This window comes from Panthera tigris, chromosome E3, assembly GCF_018350195.1.
Source record: "Panthera tigris isolate Pti1 chromosome E3, P.tigris_Pti1_mat1.1, whole genome shotgun sequence".
Classification (NCBI taxonomy): domain Eukaryota; kingdom Metazoa; phylum Chordata; class Mammalia; order Carnivora; family Felidae; genus Panthera; species Panthera tigris.
In genome coordinates, this window is record NC_056675.1 from 15,545,754 (window position 1) to 15,572,081 (window position 26,328).

Sequence of the window (26,328 nt, forward strand, 5' to 3'; positions counted from 1 at the left end):
CAGGATACCATCCAATCCCCTTACAAAAATAACAAAAGTATAAAGATTTCAACTAAATTCTTAACTTATAAATTTCTTTTAACGGAGGTCAAGCTCCAAGTTTTGTGGTGCTTTTGGGGTTCTATTTCTTAATTTTATTAATAAAGGAGAGAAGTATGTATACATCTATTCCAAAGATCTACTGGAGCTAGGCCATCTGCCAAGGTCACATAATATAGGAAAAAAAAAAACAAAAACAGGGTCTATAATACATTAAGAGAATCTTCTAAAAGTCATGGTTTGTGGAAGGGTGATTCAGTTTGCTACTGAGATCACAGAAGGGTGAGAAAGGTGCATCACAATCTGATTATAGGCCCCTTTTATGAAGTATTTCTGGATGGTTCAAGATGGTTCAACTCAGCCTTCTTACAGTTGTGTTGGATTTTTTTCCTGGTGCACAACAGTTCTGTTTCCACTTGGTTCCAGGTGGTTGGAGGTGGTAGAATCCCAGGATCTTCAGATTATGTCAATGCTCAGGAAGAACAAGTGTGTGACCGAAGAAGTCCTTAGCAATCGGGAATGGGGCTGCCTCGTTTCTAAGGCTCAACTGACTGTTACTGTGTGTATATGCTGGGAAGGGAGCTTTGTGGAGGGGGAGGTAAAAGCTTGGACATCAGATCTACGACTTTTGTAATAACACTATCAGTTTTTCCTTATATTTAGACTTTAGAAGAAGATATTCATCTAAGGGAGAAATGAGATGCCTAATGTTCACAGCTAGTAAGATCATTGTAGAAACGACTGGAGAAGGGAAAAAAGGCACATAATTACCCTTGCTCAGAACAAGATGCTCATTGGCATCCTATTCATATAGGCACTTTATTTTAAAGTTATGTTAGAAATAAAGTTTAAAATTATGTTTAAAAAATAGAGAACGGTATAAAGTACATGAAAGGAAAAACAAAATGGTAAGGAGTCAAAGGACAGGAAGTTAAAGGTAAGTAAACACAAGCTTGAGCAAAATGCTAGAAGTTAAGCAAATCAAAATGAAAGGTAACCAAAGGTAGCTACGAGATCATCTTCAAAATGATGACAAAGGAACAAATAGGCAGAACTGAGACCCAGATCTAAGGGTCGTAAGTCCCAAGCCAGGCACACAGCATCCCCCGAGCCACACTAAAGAGCCTCACATTCAATTATTCTCTTGATGCCAGGGGTCCCTGAAGGAGGGCCGCGGCCTCAGGCACACTCCCCACATGATCAGGCTGCATCTGTGTGGTTAGGCCAGGAGGCTGCAAGAGTCTGATTAACTCAAGCTGTCCCGGATCATCCTGCCATACCCAGGATCCAGCCAGAGAGCCACTACTGACCTCCACTCATTGCCCATGAGCAGGGTCCTCCTCCATCTAGCAAACATGTGCCCCTTACTAAGAAGGGAGGCACACTGGGGACCCCAGCTAGCTCCTTAATACTCAGGGACTACTTAAGACCTACGCATCCAAGGAAGTTTTCTAATATGACTTCTAGAGTATCTGCTTTTAAAATCTGCACAGACTGAAGCAGGGTGAAGCCCCAGGGAGTCTCAGAGGTGGGACACTGAGCTCTGTTGTCAGTGTCCCACTGACAAGAAGGGAGGGCTCTGTTGAACACCTGTGAGGATTTCCAAAAAGGGCCCTGGGTTTGAATCCTGACTTGGCCATTTACTAGCTATCTGCCCTTGAGGCAATTATGTCTCCATGAGCTTCAGTTTCCAACTTATTAAGTATTATTAGTGTATCATTACTATGTGATTGTGTGCACAGTAATTAGGTCAGGGAATACATTTGGCACAGGTAATGCAGCAGTGCTTTTGTTTAAAAGTCAGAATAATCAGAGATTTAAGGAAGCAGTTGGAGGGTGGCATAGCTACCCAGCATGTCAGAACTCACCTTTCCGTGAAAGTGATTCCATTAAGTGACTCCATGGGGCATCCTGATGAGGACACTCAGTAGCCAGGAAGGTGTCAAACTCTGCTTTCAGAGGAAGGGCAACTTATACCCATTTTCCTCAAGTAAGGGTCTCGACCACTAAGGCTTACATAAGCTTAGAGCCATTTATCTCGCCCTTGAAAGAAGTGGTGACATGATAGGAGGGATTTCTTTCAGAACCACCTGACATGGCTGTTAGCCACACAGTGACCGTGCAACTGTGGTATCTTCTTCCCCTGAAGACCTCTCAACACAAGAGGGCAAAGCCTAGGCTGGGTGGGCACATTCCTACCTGGAACAGAGACAAGGCTACAGTTACTGCAGAAGGGGTTCATGGTGCCCATCTCCCTCTAACTTCAAGTCAGGGCAGAAGTTCAGGGGCTGGTCTCAGGAAAGACCCTCTTTTATTTAGCTGAGTATTTAAAAATATAACACATTTTAAGCAGAAATCGAGACACAGTCTGTGATTTGCTCGCACAGTGGGGGGCAGAGGAGGGATGAGAGTAAGTCTCTAAAAAAGAAAGGCACAGCACCCAGGTTCTAATTCTTTACTTTAATGCCACGTGAGGGTACTGAGGCTCCATGCACCAAAGCGCTCACAGACAGGGAGTGAACGAACATAGGAAATGTTATACCATGTACACGAACCCAACACCGTACAGAAGGAAGACAATGGACCCAGGTGACCTCCCATACTCCAGAGGCAACCTGTTCCTCTACCCAGTCTTTGTTCCCTCCTCCTCAACCCCTGCCCACCCACCCTTCTCCCAATTAACATATGTATACATGTATGATTCTTCCAGAATTCCAAAAAGTGCCTCTCCCGCCCCAGTCTCTCACACTCTGGCTTCTGATGAATAGAGCCTCCCTCTTTTAAGGATCACAAGGCAGCCACTACCTTCATGAAAGAGTCGCAGCAAAATGGTGCCCAAGAAAGCTTAATCACTTAGAATCAAATATGGACAGAAGGTATGCAGAAGGATATTTGAAATTCTAACTGGGATCAGTGTGAGTAGTTTTCGTTTTTTTGTTGTTGTTGTCATTTGTCTTAACCTCTTCAAAATCCAGCTGAGGCCAAGACTGCACACTGAGGCTCACCCCACTTTGTGGTTTGGAAATGTCATTCTTCCTAGTCTTCCAACAAGCAACCCAGAACAGGAAGATAAGGTCACCTGACCAGCCTGAGGCACAAGGTTCAGACAGCTCCCAGAATATCCTCAGCCCCAGGAAGAAAGAATAGAAACTTTCAGAGCACAGTTGACTCCTTGCCACGTGATAAGCACTGGACAGCCTTGTGAATTAACCGAAGGTAGAATAAGGGTGGTGACGAGTCCTGTATTTCTTCTATTTAGAGTGCTACCCAAAGAATTCCCCCTTCTGGGATGGTGTGATGTGTTTCATTGCGGTTTTGCTTCAATCTTTTTTGTGCCATTAGTTAACTTTTTCATTTTTATTGAATTTTGTTATGGCTGCTATTGCACCCCACGATCCTGTATCCTAAAACTTTCACCTTCCCAACCAGTGAGCATGACACCTGGGAGAAAAGGTGCCCACAAACACAATGGAAGCTCCAAAGGCAGGCACTTTGGTTTGACCCATCAACACGATGCACAAGAATGCTATGAAAATATACTCCCTTTTGATTGGGAAGAAGTGTTCATCCTTTGGGGCCCTCCTTCCTAACCCAACCGTTCTTATGCTCTAGAGTTGACCAGTTAGAGTTGAGAAAGGATACAACTGGGAGAAGTCTCTTCCTCAGATATGACCTTTATTTGGAGGCCATTACCACCAACCACCACATCCAAAAGCACTTTTCAGCCTGGCCTTGGCTTCTCATCAGAGAATGGCCAAATTGGGCCACTGAATTCTTTTACTTCGTTTAGAAAGAGCTCTAAGCTGGCTGCCAGTATCCCTGCGCTGCCTGGTCTACTGGCCCAGCGCCTTGTCTCCCCCACAATGGCACAGAACACACCACTGTGAGAACACAGGGGCAGAGCGGATCCAAAGGGGTGTCTCTAGCAAGAGGCACAAGGACAGTGTCCTTGTGCAGCATCTCTGCAGCTCCAAGCTTGTCTTCAGGGATTGTTTTTGAGCAAACCAATCACTCCATCCTACGTGCATGGACTCTAAATAACCAAGTACTGTGATACTCTGTGACAAGGGTGGGGGAGAGACAGGGCCAAGGCCAGATTCCTGAAAGCACTAGGATTAATTGTCTGCTTTCTACTCATACTGCCTTTCTCCTGAATAGCTTGCCTCAGTGTCTGTCTAAAAATAATCTGTATTAGGCAGTAACACCAACCGGAGCAACTTAAATGAAAGACTTCTGTTAGAACAAGACAAGAGGCATGCTGTTGGACTAAGTTTCAAGCAGGGAAATCAACTCCAGAAAAGTGATGATTCATCTGTGGATGAGAACAATAGAAGGGATGCATACCTTGGAACCTGAACAACTGACTGTATACTTTCCTCTTAGATCTCATTCTATACCTCCGTTCCACCACATAAGAACACAACGTAGGAGTGCAAAACCATGCCCTGGAATCCCTGTTGCCACAGAGGGCCAGGAGGTCACTGCCCTATGAAGGAGTTCTGCCAAGGTCCTAAGGCTTGGCCTTCTCTTCCTTAGAAGCATACAGACATCTTTAGCTACCCCTTCCCTGCATCACCAACCATTGGTCTCACAGGACTGAGACCAATGAGGCTGTCCTCACTAGTTTTTTATACACAAAAAAATCTCTCTACAAAACACCCAGGAACAATCAAGCACAATCACGATCACATGGAGAAGTCTCTAATGCAGCACAGAAATGCTACGTTCCGATTACTGGTGCTGCATGGCTCTTCCTTCAGGGGATGTGTGTCCACATCCGACTGACCACCCTCGTCTGCACATGGAGCAAGAAGGAAATGCAGTGGGAACAGAGCCCTGTGAATCTTTTTCTGTCTCTGAAATGGGGACAGTAAAACACGATGGAAGTGCCGCTATCTTCCTACAGCTCCCGGGATAGCTGTGCCTCCCACCCAACCCTTTCTGTGCCTCCTCAGAACAGACACTCTCCTAGGAGAACATTGGCAGGATAAAGCAATAGGGTTAAAAACACAGGGGGTTTCTATCTAAGGAGGTTCACCACAAATTGGATGCTAACACATGAAATGGCAGCCAAAGAGGTATTCTGAGCCTCTAGAAAGGATGTTACATCTCAAAGATAACAGAAGATCTATGCAACTTGTCTGCTCGATTCAGGGAAATCTTCAAAAGGAACCTCTGAAATCTGCATTACAGCCCTGAGAAGATAACCCTTCAAGCAAGGAAGGTTGGTGGAAGGTAGGAGAAGCCAAGGCCCTAAGGCAGGGCTGTAAACATTGTGCTTTTCTAAGGCCAACCTGGTACATGGCTTTGGCAACTATGGTTACATCTCCAAAAAGTGGTGAAGAATATGTTCCAGGAGGAAGAGTCTTTCCACATCCTAAAACAAAGCATGGAACTATCCCTGGGGGAAGAGGGAGAGAAGATGCTTCTTCTTCAGCCAGGGGCTGTGGGGCGGCTACCTGGGTAAACCCCCCATCATATTCTGTGTTCATACCTATACACTAGGCACAAGGAAGGGGTACGTGAACAGGGTTGAGGAAGTGATTATGCCTACAACAGTTTGGTAACGTGGCTCTAAAAAGGGCAGAAACTCTCTTGCAAGAACAAGAGTGACAAAACCTCTCTGGACTTTCTGGTCAAGCCCTAGCTACCCAGACCCCTAAGCCTCAGGCAGAGACTGCTGTGCCTTGAGGAGAGGTCAGGTGAATCCAGGCACCAGGTCCCTGTGGGCCACAGGCCCTGAGCCTGACCCCGAGGTACAGCTGGGAGACCTCCGTCCCCTTGGAGCTGTGCCTCAGGACTTGGTCCTCACCTCAGCAGGTCTGGGGCAGTCAGTATCCCTTCCAGGGATCTTACTCCCAGCGCCACTAAGGGGAACGGACACCCTCCCTGATAGGACTCTGTTCCCTACCCGGGCTACTCACCACCATGTGATCTTGAACTCATAGATGGGGCGCTTGCAGTAGTAGTGGTTGATGAGGTGCTTGTCACACACCCCGATGCACTGATGGTCCACAGTGAGGCCCTGGGCTGAGAGGTCCGTGACCAGGCAGTGCAGTAAGTCATAAACATCAGCCACAGCCTCCCAGGGCCCAAAAGATACATCCACTTCGCAGTGGTGCTCAAAGAGCTGCCCATCACTCTCACTCCGCTCGAAGCGCAGGGAGTTGAGAAGCGGACACTCATAGGGGGTGATGGGCATCTCCTCCTTGAAGACACAGACCTTGAGCTTGGCAAAACGGGCCTTCCGCTGTACTGCACGCAGCCGGGCAATCTCCACAATCCGCTCCAAGTGGTCTAGGGGGGTGAACACAGCACCCATCACTGGGACAGGGGTCAGGAGGTCGGGGGGCAGTGGGCAAGGCAGCATCAGGGCACAAAGAGAGAGCCCCGGTGAAGGCATGATCCAACAGGGAAGAGGCAGATCCTGGGGAAGGGACTCTGGGCCTGTGAAAGGCACAAACTTAAACAGGGATCATGGATCTCCAAGGCAAAAGAAACCAAAAGGATAGAATGAGGATAATCCTTTTGAAATGTGATCTGATGATGTCACAGGAAAAGTGGGCCCTATGGAACCTGAATCTTCCCAGTTTGACTGGGAGGGGAGAGCAGAAGGGGAAGCAGAAATCTCTCTGATCCTGAGTAATACAGATACATCTTAGACCCACCTCTCCTGGTGACGACCTATGCACACACAGATGCCTCGCGACCCTCCTTTCCCACACCTCAATCACCCTGGGCAGTTGACACCTCACCTTTGTAGTAAGGCATGAGTCCCAGAAACGCCTGGCGCACTTTCTCCCCCTTCAGAGGCTGCATGTTCTCTAGCTGCTCCAGGAGGGGCCCGATGGCATAGTACTGAGCCTCTTTGTACACAGCCCGTACACGCTCCCGGGGTGGCAGGTCCCCTGAGCGCAGGAAATTCAGCACATCTCTGAGCAGGAAGGAAAGAGGGTTGGTGAGAAGGAGCTAATGGATCTGGGCAGTGTCACATAGTGGTTAGAGCACAGAGTCTGGAACCAGACTACTAGCTGTGTGACCTTGGAGAGGTGAACTTAACCTCTCTGTGCCTTGATTTTCCCATCTGTAAAATGAGGGAAAATTTAAAAACTACCTTGTAATGGTATAAAGGGATTAAATGATTAAAAAGTGCTTAGAAAATACCTGGCACAAGGTAAGTCCTCAATAAGCATTAATAGCTGTTATTATCAGTATCATCATTATTACATTTATAATTATCATTAGGTATATTTATTTTATTAGGTATTGTTATTTTTGGGTATATATAGGAATAATGGAAACATACATATTCTAGGCTCCTTAAGACATATATATTTAAATTGAGGTCTAATTAATATGCAACAAATGTGCAAATCTTTTTTTTTCAAATGTACAAACCTTAATTGTATAGTTTTATTATAACCACCACCTAGACCAAGATACAGAACATTTCAATCTCCTCAAAGTTTCCCTCTGCCCCTTCTCATTCAATCCCAGAATTCTATCAACAAAGATTAGTTTTGCCTCATCTTAAAACTCATGTAAGTGGCTGGATCTACTATAATTGATTTAACCCATTCTCCTGCTGATGGACAGTTGAGTTGTCTCCAGTTTAGGGCTCTTATGAGTAAAGCTGTGATGAGCATTCCTGTATAAGACTTTCTGTGGACACATGCACCAACTTCTCTTGGCTACATATTAGGAGAATTGTTCAGTCATAAGGTGAAGCGCATGCTTAACAAAATGGTTGTAGCATTTTATGTTTCCGCTAGCAATGTAGTAGCCTTCCCCATTTTCTATATTTCTTTGCCATTCATCTTATTTTGTAGCTATATGGACAGCAAATGCTACCCTGAACACCTGGACAAATTGGTTTCTCGAATGAATAAAATCACATACTGCATTTTCTTAAAATAAAAATTCAGTTCTTTTAATTCCATCTTCAGATTCTTTGGTGCTAAGAATAATCATAATCAGATCCATCGCCAGTTAAGTGTGGCAAGGTCTTTACTTCTGTAAAGATATGTGAGCAAACCCCAAGATCAAGATGTTGCCTCAATAGTTTGTCTATGACCATGATGTAACGGCAGTTAACACCCACTAAGTATTAGTCTGGGTCAGCTACTATTCGTGTGTTACCCCATTTAATCCCTTCAATGACATTTAAGTGCCATCTTAGGTCCATTTTTAAATGAAGAAAAAGAGGGGCTCAGAGAGGTTAAAGAATACCCTTACTCAAGGAGCTACAGCTAGCAGAGGCCCAGATGCAGTCATGGTTGACTCCAAGTCCATACCCACAGTGGTCCAGACTCTAGTCCAAAGTGTTATTCACTGATCACAGTAGGAAACTGCCCCAGGTGGTGACCCAAGCAGCCTCCCTGGTGGGTGCTAGGGACACATGAGCTGCCCCAGCAGAGAAATGTACCTGATCAAATGCCCTGAGCCCCTATTTTATTTTCTCTGAGTCTTTAAGCAACTTCATCTGCTGATGATGAATCACAGACCATTGGAGTCTAGCAGCCTGAGGATAAATGCCACAATATCCTGCTTTCTGCCACACCCTGGCCCAGCTCTGACCCTCTCCAGCTATGGCCACCTGGGCATGGGCACATCAGCTTAGAGCCAAAGCCTGTTCCTCCTCCCCACAACCCCTTCCCAAATTAGTCCTCTAGGATCTTAAGCAAACCTTGGTCTGCTCTGAAAAACATGACCCCAGGGCAAGGCCCAGCTAAGAGTGCTGTGGGAGTTGCCAGCTGGGGCCAGCACTTTCCTCCCCCAAACAGCCTGCAAACAAAAATCTTTTTATAGCTCTGCAGAGCGATGTGACACTTTGTTTTCTCAGCATTGGAGGCAGCTGACAGCCCAATGGGGAAACCCAGATGCTTCAAAGCAAATTGCATGACCAGAGGCTCCTTTCTGAGGATAAAAATGACCTTTCTCCCAGTGCAGGCGATCCTACTTGGGAGGCCAGCACAGATACGTAGTGGTTGGAGAGTTTCTGACTCCTTAGCCAATGTGTTGAAGGTCAAGAATCATGTTAGTTCTGTAGTCATCTCCAAAGTTAGACTGAAGGGGCAAAGAGCTTCAGCCACATGCTCTGGAAGGACCCAGTGAGGGGTCACACCAAGGCTCTTTACGTAATCGGCATGGCAGGCCTGTGAGGCAGCTGTAATTATTTCTCATTTCACAAGCAAGGAAACTAAAACATAAAGTCTTTAAATTGTTTATGTGTTAAGGTATCAGAAGTCCTTCCTTGGGAAGGGCTATTTTCTTTTTTGAGATTGTGTCTTTCTGTGTTTTAGCGTTAAAATGACAGTCACAATTGAAGGTTTTTGTTTGTTTTTTTCTAAAGGCTTTTCTTGGCAAAATTAAAAGATGGCAATCATATGTTGGCCCTTCCTTCACCTTTTTTGTTCATTTGTTTTAAACCATCAAAGAAAGTCTGAGAACCACGGTCATACACCATGTCCCTCCCTAATGGCAATGTGGAGACCCAGAATCTGAATCTGAGGATATTCGCCAAGAAGTTGTTTTGGGGCTCCCCTGCCTATAGGTGGCATCACACCTATTCCATACAGATGACAACTTCCTGGTCTCCAATTTCATCACATCCAGCCAGTGTGTGGCACCTGGGCTCTCTCTGGCTGTCCTTGTCTCCTCTGGGAAAGATACTATGGCTTTTGATCCAATTCAATAAGCACATTTATTAAATTCCATCAGTACATTTGCTATTTTCTTTTCTGGGTATTAATGGAAGATACCAAAGCCCCATATTGAAGCCCAGGTCCTACTTACTAGAACTATAAGGTTGATCATAGAGGGAGAAACATACCCAAAGTGGGTGCCATCCCGGTCAATAAAGTACCGGCCCTCGGAGTCTGTGGGAATGAAATGTCGCCCGCTGAACATGGCCGCCAGCATCGTGTCTTCATAGCGCCGCAGGGTAGACAGGCGTGTGGTGAAGTGAGCCCCTCCAATGTTAAGGGGAACAACCTCAGGAAACTGGAAAGGAACCACCGGCACTTTCAGCCAGGCATTGGGGAATGAGAACAGAGGCTGCTCTGATTGTGGTCTTCTGGGGTCTTATTAGTGCTACACCATTCAGTCACCCAACGCTAAAATCCAGGAGTCTTTCTGAACGTTCTTCTCTCTCCTCTCTTTCCCCACACTCATCAGTTGCCAAGTCCCACCTACTCCCCCCCCCCCCCACAGCCATTAAATCAGGCCTTCCCACCCCAATTCTGCTATCGCTCTTCTGGAGTTCAAAGCCGTCATTGTCCTCCTTTCCACTTCCTGAATTTGTCACTTTTATGCCCTTGCTCATGCTGTCTTCTCTGTCCAGAATGTTCTTTCCACTCTCCCTTTGTCCATCTAGCAAATGCATTTGCCCCGTGTGTGGTGTATGTTGTTTACTGCACAAGGACACCGATCTGAGAGTGATCTGCTAGCCCAGCTGTGTGTCCTTTCTCTAATACACACCAAGGCACCATATAGGTTAGCAGCATCCGCGCATTCTAAAAGTTTCTCTTCAGGGCGCCTGGGTGGCTCAGTCGGTTAGGTAGCTGACTTGATTTCAGCTCAGGTCATGATCCCAGGGTTGTGAGATGGAGTCCTACGCTGGGCTCCATGCTGAGTGTGGAGCCTGCTGAAGATTCTCTCTCCCTCTGCCCGTCCCAAGTTGTGTGCACATGCGCACACTCTCTCTTTCTTAAAAAATAAAATAAAAGCTTCTCTTTAAGTTTCCCAATTCTGTAAGCATTTCTGCTCTATTGTTCCTCACATGCACCCAAGACAGAGTTAACTGAACATTCCCTCCATCGTGCCTTCACCATGGACCACACACCCTCCTCGCCTAGCACGGTATACCAGCAGTTATTTTCCTCTGTCAGCTCTCCCTTCTAGACCTCAAGCTTCCTGAGGGCAGGGACGGCATCTTGTTCACTAATCATGAGGCCACCCGCAGCAGGGCTCATAGGTGTTTGTGGAACAATTCCAGGCATCCACTCCTCATTCTTTGTACCTCACTGCTTCTTTCTTAATCTGTAGAGTGAGATCAGTCCTCCGTCCAGCTAAGGTTCCGGAGGCAAGGGCAGGGGGAAGAACAGGGAATGATGGTGTAGATTTGCCAGGAGAAATTCTAGGGTCTCCCTAAAATACTCAGGACCTTTTTTGGGGGAGGTGGAGAGTGGGAATATCTTTCACTGCTTGTGGTTTTAAAGAAATGAAGCCAGTTCTCTCTAATTTTCCCACAACCTCCAGATTGACTAAAATTTTGTACGAGTGCATACTTTTCAATATTACATCTCTAAGGCTCCAGTGTATGTTTATCCAGATAGTCCTTTCCCCCAGCCTTCCAGTTTTTTTTCGTACATTTTTTTAGGTGTAGTTGACGCACAACGTTACATTAGTTTTGGGTGTATGACACCGTGATTTGTTAAGTCTTTACATGGTATGCTTACAAGTGTAGCTACCACCTGCCACCATTTATTACCGTTATGATTTCACTGACTGTATTCCTTATGTTGTACTTTTTATCCCCGTGACTTATTTATTCCATAACTGGAAGCAAATACCTCCCACTCCCCTTCACCCATTTTGCCCATCCCTCCACCCTTCCTGCCCTCTGGCAACCACCAGCTGTGCTCCGTATTTATGGGTCTATTTATGCTTTGGTTTTTTTGTTTGTTTTTTAGATTTCACATATAAGTAAAATAATATCAACTTTTTAAAAGTTCTTTGTGAACTAAAGTAGGATAAAAATACATGAAATCAAAGTTACCCAGAGCCTAGTGCAGTGCCCGGCAAGCAGCAAAGACCCAAGTGTGCATTAAATGAATGAGTGAGTGAATGAAATAGAAAGGTTATGTACAGTTCTTCTGTGCGTATGCACTGTTACTCCTCTGCAACCAAAGGATAACAAATGCCTTCTACTTAGTCTATAGCTCCAATAAAACTATTCTAGGTGTATGAGCAAAATATCTCAAATATTTTGAGATAAGAATGCTTTGCATTTCTGGAGCTCTTTACACCTTTTCCAAGGATATCTTCATACCAATCCAAGTGTCTGCTCCACAGTAGAGCTGAAAAGACTGAGGCACAGAGGCAAAAGCAACCAAAAACTGTTCTGGATCTCACATGGAACAATGTATCTGGGGGGGAGCTGGCCTACAGTCTCTGGGTGTTGCCTCTTTGTCTCAAACCCCATTGTTTCCCCAATGACAGTGCATGAAAAGTAAGCACCACAGTGTTTCTAACGGCTCCACCCCGCCCCCAAATGCAAAGAGTACTTCTAGAGTTGTGCTCATTGTTGTGTTTCATGATGTCGAAGGCACAGGCTTCTAATCCCCAGGGGACGAGCCACCCCCAGCCCAGCCCTGCCCCTCTGGAGCTGTCCATTCTCCTAGGATTCCTCCACACCCCACAGGCCCCCACATCCAGCACTACCTTAGCTCCTACCTTCTGTCTCCCTCTTCAGCTCCCAGCAGTGCCCCACCTTCCCTCCTCTTTCCCCTTTTCTTGAGTGACATTTCAGCTCTAAATGTGATACTGTTATCACATCAAGACCAGTGGGAAGGAAAGCCATGGAGGTGTCAGGTGAGTGTGGACACATCTATTAATTAGCCTGCTTCTTATCTGCACAGGGTCCCTGACCCCACTTTCTGGGCAGCTAGAGGTTGGGTCTGGGCAACCACGAAGGCCTCCTCCCTGATTTTCTAGAAGACACTCTCATCTCTTGGGACTCCAAGGTTCCCTTCCCACAGACTACCTTCCCTCCTCTAGTTGCTAAGGATGGGACTTAGGGGTGGGAGTAAACCAACCTTGCGGTGAGTGAACACTGAAAGAGGGGGCGTGGGGTGGGGAGATCAAGTGCCCCCCGGGGACAGGAAGACACACCTGTGCCTTTTACGGGAGGATGAGTGGGCTGGGCAGCTCGGCTCTTCTGGCGCCGCCCTCAGCCCGACCCCCCCCCCACCCCCCCGACCCCAGCCTCGGCGCTGCTCACACCCCAAGGTCAGTTCTGCCAGGCACCTGCTTCTCCCTCTGCGCCCCTTCCCACGCCCCACCCCCCCGGGTACCTCCTGGGGCAGCAGGGGCAGCGCGTGCCCCGCCTGCGTGGCCGTCGGGGTGGCCGGCTCCAGAAAGTCGTCTTCGGCGTCGGAGCTGGACATGGCACCGTCCGGGCGACGGCTGTCTGGCTCCCGCCCCGTGACTACCACCATCCCTCTGGCTCTGGACAGTGGGCGCGGCTTCGGGCGGGCGGGAGGCGGCGGCCCCGGGCACTAGCGCCGAGCAGCGCCCGGCATGACGCGGCGCGGCCGACGGGCGGGCCCGGGGGCGGGGTGGGGGGGGGGGTGGAGAGCGCAGCGCGCGAGAGCCGGAGGGCGGCCACTCCCTCAGCGTCAACGGGCTCACGGACCACCGAGCGGACCGCAGGGCCACCGGCCCGACCCGGCCGCCTCCCGCTATTGGCCGAGGCTCCTCTTGCTCCGCCCCTGATTGGCAGGAGGCTTGTCCAGTCCAAGAGCAGGCAACGCGTTGAGTCTGCGCCCGAGTGGCCACTGGGAGCCGGACCTGCTTGCCTGCCCTGCTCTGATTGGTCCTCAGGCCAGCGGGGGCGCCCCTTCCATTCGCTATCCGCCCGGCGCACAGGGCGGCGCGCGAGATCGCCACATCTACGCGGACCCTCCTCGTTGGCTCGGAGGGTGGCTCCCGCATTGGAGTCGACGCCTAGTAACTAGACAGGAGGCAGGGCTCTCGAACTAGCTGTTCGATCTTCAGGGCAGTGGGTCCTGTGTCTCCTGGGGCGTCGAAGGCCGGGGAAATCCGTAGGAGGGGGGGACCAGGTCACCTCAGTGGAGGTGGCGGGAGGACGTCTTGAGGATGCGGAGCGTGTGGCGGGAGGACGGCTGAGGTCGCTGAGGTTGTGAGAGAGGAGGGGCAGCATTGCGATCGGGCGACCCTCCACAGGCCACAAGGGCAAAACCTGGGTTTCCAGTCCTTCCTGATGGACTCATGCAGGAACCCGAAAAGAAGAAACCTCAAAATAAGAGCACCTGAGTTCAGTTAAAAATGACAGTGACCCTCCATCCTCTACGTGCCAGTTCCTCCGCGGATGGACACAGGCCCCACCCAAAGAAGCTGACATACTGTCTGCAGCCTCAGGCTGTGTCCCCTGGGAGGGGCTGGGTCAGCTCAGGGACTGACTCTCCTAGGCATCACGCTCTGAGCTCTTTCAAACCATTTTGACACCCAGTTCCTCATCTGATCCTACTGTTGTGACAGAAAAGGCAACTGAGACCTAGAAGACTGGAACAGCTTCAGAGAAGTGGGCAATGAGCTAGAGGCACACACAGCACTTCCTCTGTTGGACCAATCACACTCCCAGGTGGAGAAGTGCTCCAGGTCAGTGTTTTCTCCCACATCAGTTGCATCGAAATCACCGGAGGGCGGCCTTGTTAAAATACAGAGTCCCAGTCCTACCTCTAGAGAATCTGATTTGGTCTGTCTGGAGTGAAGCCCTCACGTTCGCACTGCTGACAAACTCCCAAGTTATCCTGATGCTGCAGGTGCATGAACCACTCTTGGAGTAGCACTGCCCTAAAGAGGGCCCCTTGAGCCTTTCTCTTATCTATCACTACTCTCTCCAGCCCTTCCCAAGGACATGTATAACAAAATTTCCTCTTTCTGTCCCATGACAATTAGGACGTTTCAGCTGTAACAGAAACTGCGACCAAACTTGGCTTAAATGAGGATTTTATTATCTTACCTACCAAGAAGTCTGAGCAGATCCTGGGTCGATTCACTCAACATGGAGTTACCTGGACCAGCTTCCTTCCATTTCTCCACCCTCCCAGGCGGCCTCTCCTCACCCTAGGAATCCATGTGAGAAAACCACAGAATTGAGTCAGGAAGACAGTTTTTCCAACTCCTTAAGGAAAGCCTGTATAAAGAGAATGAGAAGGGGGACCCAGAGGCTCAGGAGGTAGGGAAATCCACGTGTAACTACTTTTACATTGCATCCTGAATGTGTTGGAGTTTTCATTTTCCATTTCTGCTGAGGATTTCCTTTAGTAATACAGTTTCCCAGTTATTTCTGTTTACACATTTGGCGGGGCGGGGCGGGGGTTGGATCCAAGGTCAGCAGCCTGGAATGAAGACTTGCTGAATGAGTGGGAAGGGGTTGGAACAGGCTTTCTGGGAAAGCAGGGCACTTTGCTGGCAGCAGCTATTCCCACCCAACAGCGGAATGACTTCCAGGCCAGTTCACATGAAGGCTGCAGGGAAGGGTCAGTGAGCCTTTAAGAGAAGGATGGGATGAGTAGCACATACTCATGCAGAGGCGGGGGCTGTTGTCAGAATACAGGCAGGTATCCTCTGGGATCACTTCTCCAAGAGTAAACCAAACAGGCCTGAGATCAAGCCCTGAGATTAGTAACTGGATTCTATTCTCCATGTCTCCCTAACAAAAAGAACTGAATGCTGGCAAATCTCCAGAGTACTGATTCAGCTACTGAATTTTCCCTCCTGATTCTAACTTACTGAATAATTTAACAACCAGAAAGGAAATGAAAACAGAAGCAAAAGCATCCATCTTCTTTTCCATATCACCTTTTCAGTTTTCATTTTGATTTAAATGTTTTAGACACGTAAACAATTATAGATAATACTTAGCTCCCTGCTCATGAAATGCAATATCACAAACACAATTGTATCTGCACATGCCTCCCTAATTTCATCCCCCCCTCTCCTATATATGGTATGTATCATTCCATGCATGTTTTCTCTATAGTTAGGATATATGATACAGCAAAGTGCAAAACTATATATGTACGGTTTGAAGAATAATTATAAAGGAGCTACCCATAAAACCACTCCTCAGTCAAGAACTAGAATATTACCAGTCCCCACATACTCCAAGGGTCCTCCCTGCTGAAGACAACCTCCATTCTCCCAGAGGTCACCAGCATCTTGACTTTTCTGACAGTCATTTCCTTGTTTTCCAAGTTTAACTACCCCTGTCTACACCACTGAGCAATGCAGCTTAATTTTTGTTTTCAGACTAAATAAAGGCAGCGTTATCCATGCCACTGATGAGTATTTAATTATTTCCTAGTGTTGTGTCAATCAGTGCTGCTACAAATCTTATTTTAATGTCTCTTGCTGCTCTGAACATTTCATATCAAATCATGTCAATCCTCCATTTAAAGCTCTTTAAAGGTATTCTTGTTTCAGAGAGGAGTGAAGAAGAAAAGCGTGGTTCTGAGTGAAGTGAAGGGAAAATGGGAAGAAAGAAAGAGAAAAGAGTGGGGGGGAAAAAGTGGAAATACTCTGTGGAGGAGTTTTGCTAGTGCCCAGAAGTCTTCCACCTTCCAAGTTTTAACTCCAATAAATTGATCTTTGATCTCTAGATTCTATCTTTCTCCCAAAACTGGTTTATTTGCTTTTCTACTTCCTTAAGACTGATGGTCCCTTGCCCTCTCACCCTTTTTTCTCAGGTAGCTAATAAAATCACTTGATTTTATTTTCTCCCCTATCCTACCATGACCCCATGTATCCATCTAAACATCTCCCTAGGGAATGTCTTCCTGTGTTCCCTTGCCAGCACCTGACCAAGGGACAAAACCTATGAGATTAACCCATCAGCCTTCTGTGCTCTATCTCTGGATAAGTGCCATCACCATATGAATTTAGATACCACTATAAATGCATGATTAACTCATGCAGTGCCACTGGGCCATCTGTCCATGTGTTTCTTCTAGTCAGCTCTTTCCTTTCTTATTTTTAATGTTTACTTATTTTGAGAGAGAGCAAGAGAGAGCGAGCGCATGAACAGGGGAGGGGTAGAGAGAGAGAGTGAGAGAGAAAAACCCAAACAGGCTCCATGCTATCAGTGCAGAGCCTGACGTGGGGCTCGAACTCTCAACCACGAGATCATGGCCTGAGCCAAAATCGAGTTGGACGCTTAACTGACAGAGCTACCCAGGCACCCCTCTTTTTTTCTTTAGTTGAGATATAATTGACATATAACATTATATTAGTTTTGGGTGTACAACATAATGATTCAATGTTTGTATAAATTGCAAAAAAGATTACCACAATAAATCCAGTCAATATCCAAGTCAGCTTCCTTTTCTATTTCCAAACTTACTGTTTCCAAGGCCCCTCTGCACTCCAAGATATCTCCTCTCCTTCCAGCAAATGGGAACTTGGCTTTTATTGCATAGAGTAATGCAGCTATCAGGCATGAAGAACTTCCTCAACTTCCTACCATCTCACCCTCAACTTAACCATCTCCTCTGGGTTTGAGGCTAAATCTCCCCAAGGAGGCTCTAACTTGTACTTGCTCTATAAGTTAACCCTTCTCTCTCCTGAATTTTTGGTTTCTTCCTCTGTATGGTTTTCTTGGCTGCAGCCTATATTATGTGCCAGTTTCTCCCATCATAATAAATAAAAATTCTTCTTCAATCTTGCATCCTTCTCTAGATAGCACACCTTCTTTCTCTGTCCCATGGTAGCGAGTATTCTCACAAGTGTCCATACTGTTTCCTCTATTTCCTTCTTATCCCCATTGCAGAGTAGGTTTCACACCCATCACTGAAACTGCTCTCCCCAGGATCAGCATGGCTTTCTAACTGCCAAGCCCAACCATCTGTCCTTCTTGAACTCTCTAGATCATACCACAGTGGAGTCTCTTAAAACCCCCTTCTCCTTTGAATTCCATGAGCCTTTCCTGTCCTTTCCTTTCCTTTCCTTTCCTTTCCTTTCCTTTCCTTTCCATCTCTTTCCCGTCTCTTTTGCAGGGTTCATTCACCATCTTACCTCTTCAGAGCTATTGGATCCCAGAATTAGCCCTTGGCTTGCTTCTTTCCTATTCTACATATACTCTCAAGGTATGGTTTCAACCATGGTTTCAACCACAGTCTATATGTTAAAGATTCCCAAATTTAAATTTCCAACACAGCTCTTTCTCCTGAACTTTATACCCTTATTGTACATAAAACTGACTACTTGACATCTCTAACTGGATGTCCCTAAGGGTGCTTCGAATTTACCATGTTAAAAACCTAACTCAGCATTTTTCCACCAAGTGTTTCCATCCTTCCTTATTTCCCCCAATTCTCTCTACTCCTTGTTTAATGTTTATTTATTTTGAGGGAGAGAGATAGAGAGTGAGCAGAGGAGGGACAGAGAGAGGGGAGGGAGGGAGAGAGAGAGAGAGAGGGAGAGAGAGAGAGAGAATGAATCCCAAGCAGGCTCCGCAGCTGTCAGTGCAGAGCCTGACATGGGGGTTGAATCCACGAACTGTGAGATCATGACCTGAACTGAAACCAAGAGTCAGACAACCAACCAAGTCATCCAGGTGCCCCACAACTCCTTGTTTCTTATCCACTGGCACAAAGGGAGAAACATCATGACTGAGAGGATGAAGTTAGATGGTTGGCCTTCCCTTGCTCTCCTGGCCTTGAGGAGGAGGTTGTTTGCCAAGAGCTTCCCACGGCACAAAAGCTTGGCTAATGGCCCACTTGCTCTCACCCCAGCTCAGCTCTCCCCAAGCCTCTGGTGTACCCTGTTGATTAACCACTGCTATTTCTTAGCCTGGACTTCTCTTCCTATCATCCGCTTTGGTAAAAGTGACTGATGTTTAGATTGTCTTTCTCACCTCTTTTCTGATCCCTTTTAAGTGTGGCTCACTGAATGCTAGAAGCTTAAAATCTAAAAGCTACTTTCCCCAGAGTACCTTGTATCCTGGATTCCACGAGTGACCTAACTTTCACCAAGCAGATCAAAGCACTTGAGGTTTGGAGGAGGAAAAGTGAACACTGAGTCAGAAGCCATGATTCTTGCTCTTTTGGGAGGCAAGCTTGAATGTGGAAGCATTAAAACTTTTCCTTTTTGCTGTGGCTGTAGCAGACTTCCCAATATCTACCTTCCTGGAAGTCAAAAAGCAGGGTGGGGGCGTCCATTTTGGTGTCTTAGTACTCCCTGTAATATCTACAAGGTCCAGTACAATGCATGACACATAGTAGGGACTCAATAGATGAATGCTGAAAGGAATTTGTGCTGTGATCACATTCAAACTATTACCTCTCCATATATTTCTTCCTCTTGTCTTTTATTGGTATTAGTAGTATACAGGGGCATGAATTGCTGTTATTAATATCAAAGAGGTAGGGAATTCCAGAATGCCATCACTCTTGGCTAGTGGGAAGGAGCTCCCCTCATGTTGTGAGAAGGCCTAGGAGTCTTATCCAGAGTGAACATTAAGGGAATGCTCTTTGGTTTGGGGTGTATACTGGTAACCATGGACATCTTCACTGCAAGAGGACATGGGCCCTGAAATGCTCTCACCTCAAGCTCCTTGCATGTAGGCTTTTGGTGAATTTGTTTTGTATTTTCAATTATTAATTATAAAACAAAAATAACATATGAAACAGATACAGAAATAACATGAGAATTCCACGGCGTTTTATGAATGTGGTTTGAGGGCCCATCGTTGTCCTACCTACTATTGCGTATTACTTTCTCACCCCTTATGTCTCTAAATGAGGCTGGTTCCAGTCACTTCTGAAGCATTATGGTCAAATCCCATGGGTGGGTGAGTATATTGGAGCCACATTCCCAATTCTCCCTCCCACCTCATGCCCAGTTTGTGTGGCATTTTCTTTTTTTTTTTTTCTTTTAATGCTCATTTATTTTGAGAAAGAGAGAGAGAGAGAAAGGGGGGAGGGGCAGAGAGAGAGAGAGAGGGAAACAGAGAATCCACACTGTCAGGGCAGAGCCCGACTTAGGGCTTGATCTCATGAACCTTGAGATCATGACCTGAGCTGACATCAGAGTCCAGTGCTTAACCGACTGAGCCACCAGGTGCCCGTGTGTGGCATTTTCATCGGTCTATCATTTCAGGCTCAAGCACTTCCCAGCTTAAATATGTCACCTCAACATGATTCCACCAAATGGAAAAAGAATTTAGCTGGAAATATAATCCCCTGCACCCTAAGAAAATGTACCATTTCCTAATGTGCCCTTCTCTTTGGGCCTCTCCACCACCATTCCAGTCTTTGTCCTCCTAGGCGTCCCCACCCACTCAGAGAGTTTGTTGGGGTTGAGGCTGGGAAGGGCCTGTTGTTTCTCGGAGGCAGGAAAAGGGTATCAGGGAAAAACAACTTGCCATTTGGGGACTTTCTAGCTCTGATGATTATTCTGACATTTGTGTGGAATTGCCAGCTGAGAGTCCTTTTGGTTAGCTAGAGACATTAAGGTGTAGTGAAATATTTAAATATCTGGAGGCAGGATAGGATTTAAATTATCTGTAAGAGCAGGGGTTTGCATACTTCTCTGTAAAGGGACAGGTAGGAACCATTTTCAGCTTAGCAGGCCATATAGTTTGTCTCTACTCTGCCTGCAGCTGTAGAGAGCAAGCAGCCATAGGTAAGACACATACGGTAGGTGTCGCCAGATTTGGCTCACTGGCTGTAGTTTGCCAAACCCTGTATAAGAGAAATAAATCCATCCTAACTGCATTGTGATCTTTTCAAATGTGCTCCATATAAATGTCCTGATAGCTCATTTCTGCTTCATTTCTGATTCAAGTCTCAATGATTCATTTGTGAAGAACAATCGATAGCCAAGAGTCAGAGCATCAAGATTACTAACTTTTCATCAGAAGAACTGGATAAATAATGAGACTCACTAGAAGAGAAACTGAAGGTCAGTGTTGAGTGTAACCAGATGTGTAGCTTTGGGTAAGTCACCACTTACATCTCGCCACTCGAGATCCCAGTTTTTTTAACTGTAGGATTACGGGGTTCCATCTCTTGATTTCTTTTAAAAAACAGTGTTTTGGGGGGGGTCCCCTTGTGATGGCAGTGGCATGAGAGCAGAGTGGGAGGTGCGGCAGCTAGAGTCACCGCAGGACAGGCATTTAGAAAGTTTCTTCCCCTCCTTGAGTTTTAGTTGCAAGGAGTGCAGCCAAAACTGTAACCAAAAGGAGGCATTATGCTTCCAGAAAAATCTCAAGGAAAAGCACTGCAGGCAACAGTAGTAGCTATTGGATCAGGCTCTACAGGGAAGGGTGGAGAGATTCAACTAGTTAGCCTGGAAGTTGGAGATAAAGTTCTTCTCCCAGAATACGGAAGCACCAAACTAGTTCTGGACCACAAGGATGATTTCTCATTTAGAGATGGTGACCTTCTTGGAAAGTATGTAGACTAAAATAAATAAATCACTAGTGACATGGCATCACACGAAGCTGCCCATTCCACTGAGGTTCTGAAATCTTTCCTGTAAATGTTCTCCATGTCTCTTTTATAAGAAGCTAATAATATCCAAGAACGTAGTAATAAATAAAATAACTCACTATTGTTTCTTATTTTACAAAAATAATTCCTATTGATTGTGTTTAGAAAAGAGAGTTAAGAAGAAAGAAGAAAACAAGAATCCCCACACTTCCACTACCAAGAGAGAACTGTGAACTGAGAACACTGAACATTTTGGCACACGTCCTTTCAGATGTCTATCGGTTTAGCTATTCTATTTAGTTTCCTATTCGTCCTTTAGATGATAAAGATGGGATCATAATAAACAGCTTTGTGATATGAAGTTTTCACTTAATGTAACATGAACATTTTTCTGTGTTAAGTCTTCTTCTACAATACCATATATATTAGCTGAGTTCTATTTTGTGGATGTACCATAATTCATTTAGCCCATACCCCTTTTGCTAGATTGCTTCAACTTTTTTGTTTTCACAGACTATATTGCAATGAGCAGTTTTGTAGAGAAAGCTTCGCACACATGCAAAGCACACATGCATGATACACATTTTCCTTATTTTTTTTTCAACTTGAAAACTTTTTTGAACGTTCAGCAGTCATTCCATGTTTGGCCAATAGAGGGCATTTTAGGCTTTCTCAGGGTAAGGCCTTAAAAGCCATTTCTACAATATGGAAGAACAAAAACAGTGGTTTTATTGTGAAAATGATTCAATTTTGGATCTTTGGAAATAACCAACCCCAAAGGAAGAATCAAAGTCATTTATTTTTATCTCTAACAAAACTACTTTGTCTCTCAGATACACACCCACCCAATATTCGAACAATGAACTGCTTTGTTAGGATTTAAACCTAAAATGAATAAAATTACCTCTTTTGCCCAATTCAGAATAATTAAGGAAGGAGTGCTCTGCTTTACACAAAGACCTAAAGTCCCTGCAGAAGACTGCAGTGGAGACTGACAAGCAGGAAAGGGAACTCAATGCTGAAAATACTGACCTTGCCAGAGAAAAGCCCAGACAGCCTTTCTATAGTTCCTTTCGAAATACAAATCTGGGGGTAACACTGAGTGGTGTCTTTCCTAGACCAATACTTATCTATCACCTACTAGCCAGGTTTTGGTAGGCAATACTGTATATATTTTGTTAGAACCTGAAATAATTGTTTTATTTGCATTTTTCTTGATTTTTACCAAGACCATACATTCCCAAGGGCAGTAATCTGCCTATACTTCCTGGCACACTACCCAATTATACCTAGCAAATTACTAAGTACAAGGGAGGTCCTTAAAACAGTTGCAACTCAATGTTAATGGCAAGTTTCTATTCTAGTATAAAGATGATTATTGAGATGCAGAGTAGTGGTTGGGGTGTAGACTCTGGAGCCAGGTTGTCTATGTTTGTATCCTGTCACTAGCTGTACTAGGTACTTTTACCTCCCCCCCCCCCCCCCACTCCCTGAGCCAATGTTTGTAAAATGTAGGTAGTAATAGTAACTCAGATGGTAATTATGAAAATTAAAGAAGTTTAAACATGTAAAATGGCTAGCATGGGGCCTGGACCACACCAAGCTCTTGATAAGTATTACTAGACTGATTACTTAAGTGATTACTAAGGTTTTCTTCCCCTCTTTTTAAAATTCTATGATTCTCCATGGCCGATGCTCTCTCCAAGCTCCTCCCGTGGCCACTGAGGACACTAGCCTCTCTCTGGCTTTGCGGGTTCACTTGCTGTCTGTGGCCAATGGCTCTGCTTCCTCCAGGAAGCTCTCTGACAGTCATAGGCCACACGTCTACCTGGTCCCTTACTGTTACCTCCTTTCAAATTTTACTCCAGCCAGCTTTCATTCGTTCGACAGGAGTTCCGTTTGATGTCACCAAATCACAACATTTCACAAAGTCATCTTCATAGATGTGATCTAAGAAACAGAAATGCTTTTCTTCACAGGGCCCAAAAGAAATGTGCTCGGGCCAGAAAGAAAGCAAGCTTTGTGGAAGAAGGAACGTCAACAGGGATGGAAACAGCACAGCATCTGTTTCTTCAGGCCAGTGTGCCGTGGTTGCCTCTTTCCCGAGTCAGCTATTTTGTGCAGCGGTTCTCTGCCCTTTTCCTTTTCCAATACACTCCCGCTTGTAACAAGGGAGTCTCCAGGGGAGGGCAGGTGTGGGGAAGAAAAATCACATCTCCTTTGGGGCAAGTACTGGAGTCAGGCTGGGTTAGAGTTGAAAAATGTCCTCCTCTCCCATTCTGATAGGCTCTAGAGGAGTATGTGGCCTCCTCCCTACAAAGGTAATGACATAAGACTAACGCAGGAACTAAGCAAAAAACAAAAAAAATATTATGTTAAGCTGAGGTTGACTTTGTTACTATTTGGAGGTTGGAGAAGTTGAGTAATGAGAAATGGCACAGAAGACAGCTGAGCCCTTAATGAGGCTGGGATTTTCCAGGGAGAGGGGAGAGGGTTTACAGGCATCTGGGAGAAGCAGAAAGTGAAGAAGTGTAAGGAGACAGAGACAGGCAGGAGGCGAACCGTACTCAAGAAAGTAGTGAGGCCACACAGTGGAGGCAGAACAGTTTAGATGTAACGTGTTAAGCATTAGAGAACCAAAGAAGGCTTTTGAACAAAGCAGTGCTTGAAGGCACACTGCCGAACAAAGGATTGATATGGCAGCAGTATTTATTGTCTTGTTCTTTTAATTTTTTAATGTTTATTTATTTTCCGGGGTGGGGGGGAGGGAGGACTGTGAACGGGGGAGGGGCAGACAGAGAGGGAGACACAGAATCCTAAGCAGGCTCCAGGCTCTGAGCTGTCAGCACAGAGTCCGACGCAGGGCTTGAACCCACGGACCATGAGATCATGACCTGAGCCAGAGTCCGACGCTCGACTGACTGAGCCACCCAGGTGCCCCAAGCAGCAGTATTCATTTTCAGTTGAAGGGGACAGGTCTGAGGGGAGTGGACTGGAGAGAAGGATGTTCAGGCCAGGCTTGGGCCGAGGTGCCAGGCCACCACTGTGGCACCAGCTAAGGGGCCTTGTCTGGGGGACACCACCTGGCTGAGCCTGTTTTCTCATCTGTAAAATGATATGCCAGAGGTTTCTGAGAGAATTAATCATTTACCGAATATTTTCCTGGGCTCCTGGAATGTGCCAGGCAATTTGCTAGATGTCAGAGATACAAAAATGGACAAGAAAACACATAGTCTTTGTCTTCCAGGAACTTACCATCTAGTATATGAGACTGAGAATAATAATTTAAAAAACAGTCAACAGACTAAAAACTGCAAAGTCTGATAAGGTGATACTAAAAAGAAGAGAGTCAAGAAGGGCATCTACTTTTTAGTTCAAGGGGCCAGGAAAAGTCTCTCTGAGGAAATAGAATTTACTGGGATCACAGAACTGAGAAGGAGGCATTCCGGCATAGAGCAAAGGGAAGAATATTCCAGAGAGAGGAATAATATGTGCAGAGGCAGGAAAAGCTTGGTGTGCTTCTGTGAGATCCAAAGAACCCTAGAGAACAAGGAGCGAGGTAGGTGAGGTGGGGGGATGGCCTGCAATGAGATGGAGAGGGGCAGTGGCTGGATCATGGCAAGAACTTGGGTTCTATTCTAAATGAGAGGGTAAGTGGGGAGGGTCCAATCTATATGTATATTGTCAAACCGTTACTCTGCCATGTGCTAAACAGCATTTGAGGGGGGCAACGTAGGAATGGGGATATTGTTTAGGAGGCTCTCTATTGCAACAGTCTAAGTGACAGGTGGTGCTGTCTTACATTAGGATGGGGGCAGTGGAGCTGAAGGAAAGCAGATGGATTCAAGAAATATTTTGAAGGTAGAATCAAAGATCTTGTATGTGGGGGGACAAAAGGAAGGAAAAGACTCTGAGGTCTCTGGCTTGAGTGACTAGGTAGAAAATATTATTTACTGATGGATAAGACCAGAGGATGCAGATTTTCAGGCGAGGGATAAGAAAACACATAAAACACCTTGTTCAGTGCCTCACACATAGAAGACGCTCAATAAATAGAGATTACTATTATTATCTGGTCATTCTGTATTGTATAACACTGGCTTCTAGAAAACAGCTGGTAACAGTAACTTCTCTGTCCTTAAATACAGCATATAGGCATAGAAATAGAACAGGACTCTAGGACAAATGATAGCAGGTCTTTATGAAATCAATTACAGCAAAATCTTCATTAAGACGTTATGATATGTGTCGGGGCACCTGGGTGGCTCAGTCAGTTGAGCATCCGACTTCGGCTCAGGTCATGATCTCATGGTTCGTGAGTTCGAGCCCTGCATCGGGCTCTGTGCTGACAGCTCAGGGCCTGGAGCCTGCTTCCCATTCTGTGTCTCCCTCTCTGCTCTTCCCCTGCTCACAGTCTGTCTCTCTCTCAAAAATAAATAAATATTAAAAAAATTTTTTTAATAAAAAAAAGATGTTATGACACATGTCAATTAATCTTCAACAAAGGAAGAAAGAATATGCAATAGGAAAAAGTCTCGTTCAACAAATGGTGATGGGAAAACTGGACAGCCACATGCAAAAGAATGAAACTGGGTCACCTCACACCATACACAAAAATAAACGCAAACTGCTTTAAAGACCTAAATGTGAGACCTGAAACCATAAAACTCCTAGACGAGAACACAGGCAGTGATTTCTCTGACATGAGTCATAGCAACATTTTTCTACATATGTCTCCTGAGGTAAGGGAAATAAAAGCAAAAATAAACTATTGGGACTTCATCAAAATAAAAAGCATCTGCACAGTGAAGGAAACGATCAACAAAACTAAAAGACAACCTATTGAATGGGAGAAGACATTTGCAAATGACATGTCTGATAAAGGTGTAGTATCCAAAATATATAAAGAACTGATACACCTCAACACCCAAAAAACAAATAATCCAATTAAAAACGGGCAGAAGACATGAACAGACATTTCTCCAAAGAAGACATTCAGATGGCCAACAGATACATGAAAAGATGGTCAATATCATTCATTATCAGGGAA

At 45.7% G+C, this 26,328-nt stretch overlaps 1 protein-coding gene, 1 long non-coding RNA gene and 1 pseudogene across 3 annotated transcripts; 2 read left to right on the forward strand and 1 right to left on the reverse strand.

Annotated features, from left to right (window-relative positions):
* Nucleotides 1-9: 9 nt before the first annotated feature.
* On the reverse strand, nt 10-13,365 carry KCTD7 (potassium channel tetramerization domain containing 7). Of its 2 annotated transcripts, none has more exons than XM_042972574.1 (5): nt 13,116-13,365; nt 9,872-10,041; nt 6,795-6,973; nt 5,964-6,336; nt 10-2,234 (listed from the first exon to the last, which is right to left on the reverse strand). In XM_042972574.1, the coding sequence occupies exons 1-5, from the start codon at nt 13,257-13,259 to the stop codon at nt 2,120-2,122; spliced, it is 981 nt and encodes a 326-aa protein (XP_042828508.1). In that variant the 5' UTR covers nt 13,260-13,365; the 3' UTR covers nt 10-2,119. The 2 variants fall into 2 exon arrangements, with proteins under 2 accessions (XP_042828508.1, XP_042828510.1); XM_042972576.1 differs by having other exon boundaries at nt 2,153-2,238.
* Nucleotides 13,366-13,686: 321 nt separating this feature from the next.
* LOC122234770 lies at nt 13,687-16,127 on the forward strand. Its single transcript, XR_006212726.1, has 2 exons — nt 13,687-14,442; nt 14,743-16,127. It is a non-coding gene; the product is annotated as an uncharacterized LOC122234770 (long non-coding RNA).
* Nucleotides 16,128-17,283: 1,156 nt separating this feature from the next.
* On the forward strand, nt 17,284-21,252 carry LOC102968940 (annotated as a pseudogene).
* Nucleotides 21,253-26,328: the final 5,076 nt, after the last annotated feature.

Coding starts and splice junctions, on each gene's coding strand:
- KCTD7 (XM_042972574.1), bottom strand. CDS start 13,259: ATGGTGGTAGTCACGGGGCGGGAGCCAGACAGCCGTCGCCCGGACGGT. Junction 6,974..9,871: donor CGGGATGGCACCCACTTTGG/GTATGTTTCTCC, acceptor CTTCCTGCTCAG/AGATGTGCTGAATTTCCTGC. Junction 2,235..5,963: donor GAGTTCAAGATCACATGGTG/GTGAGTAGCCCG, acceptor TGTTCCAGGTAG/GAATGTGCCCACCCAGCCTA.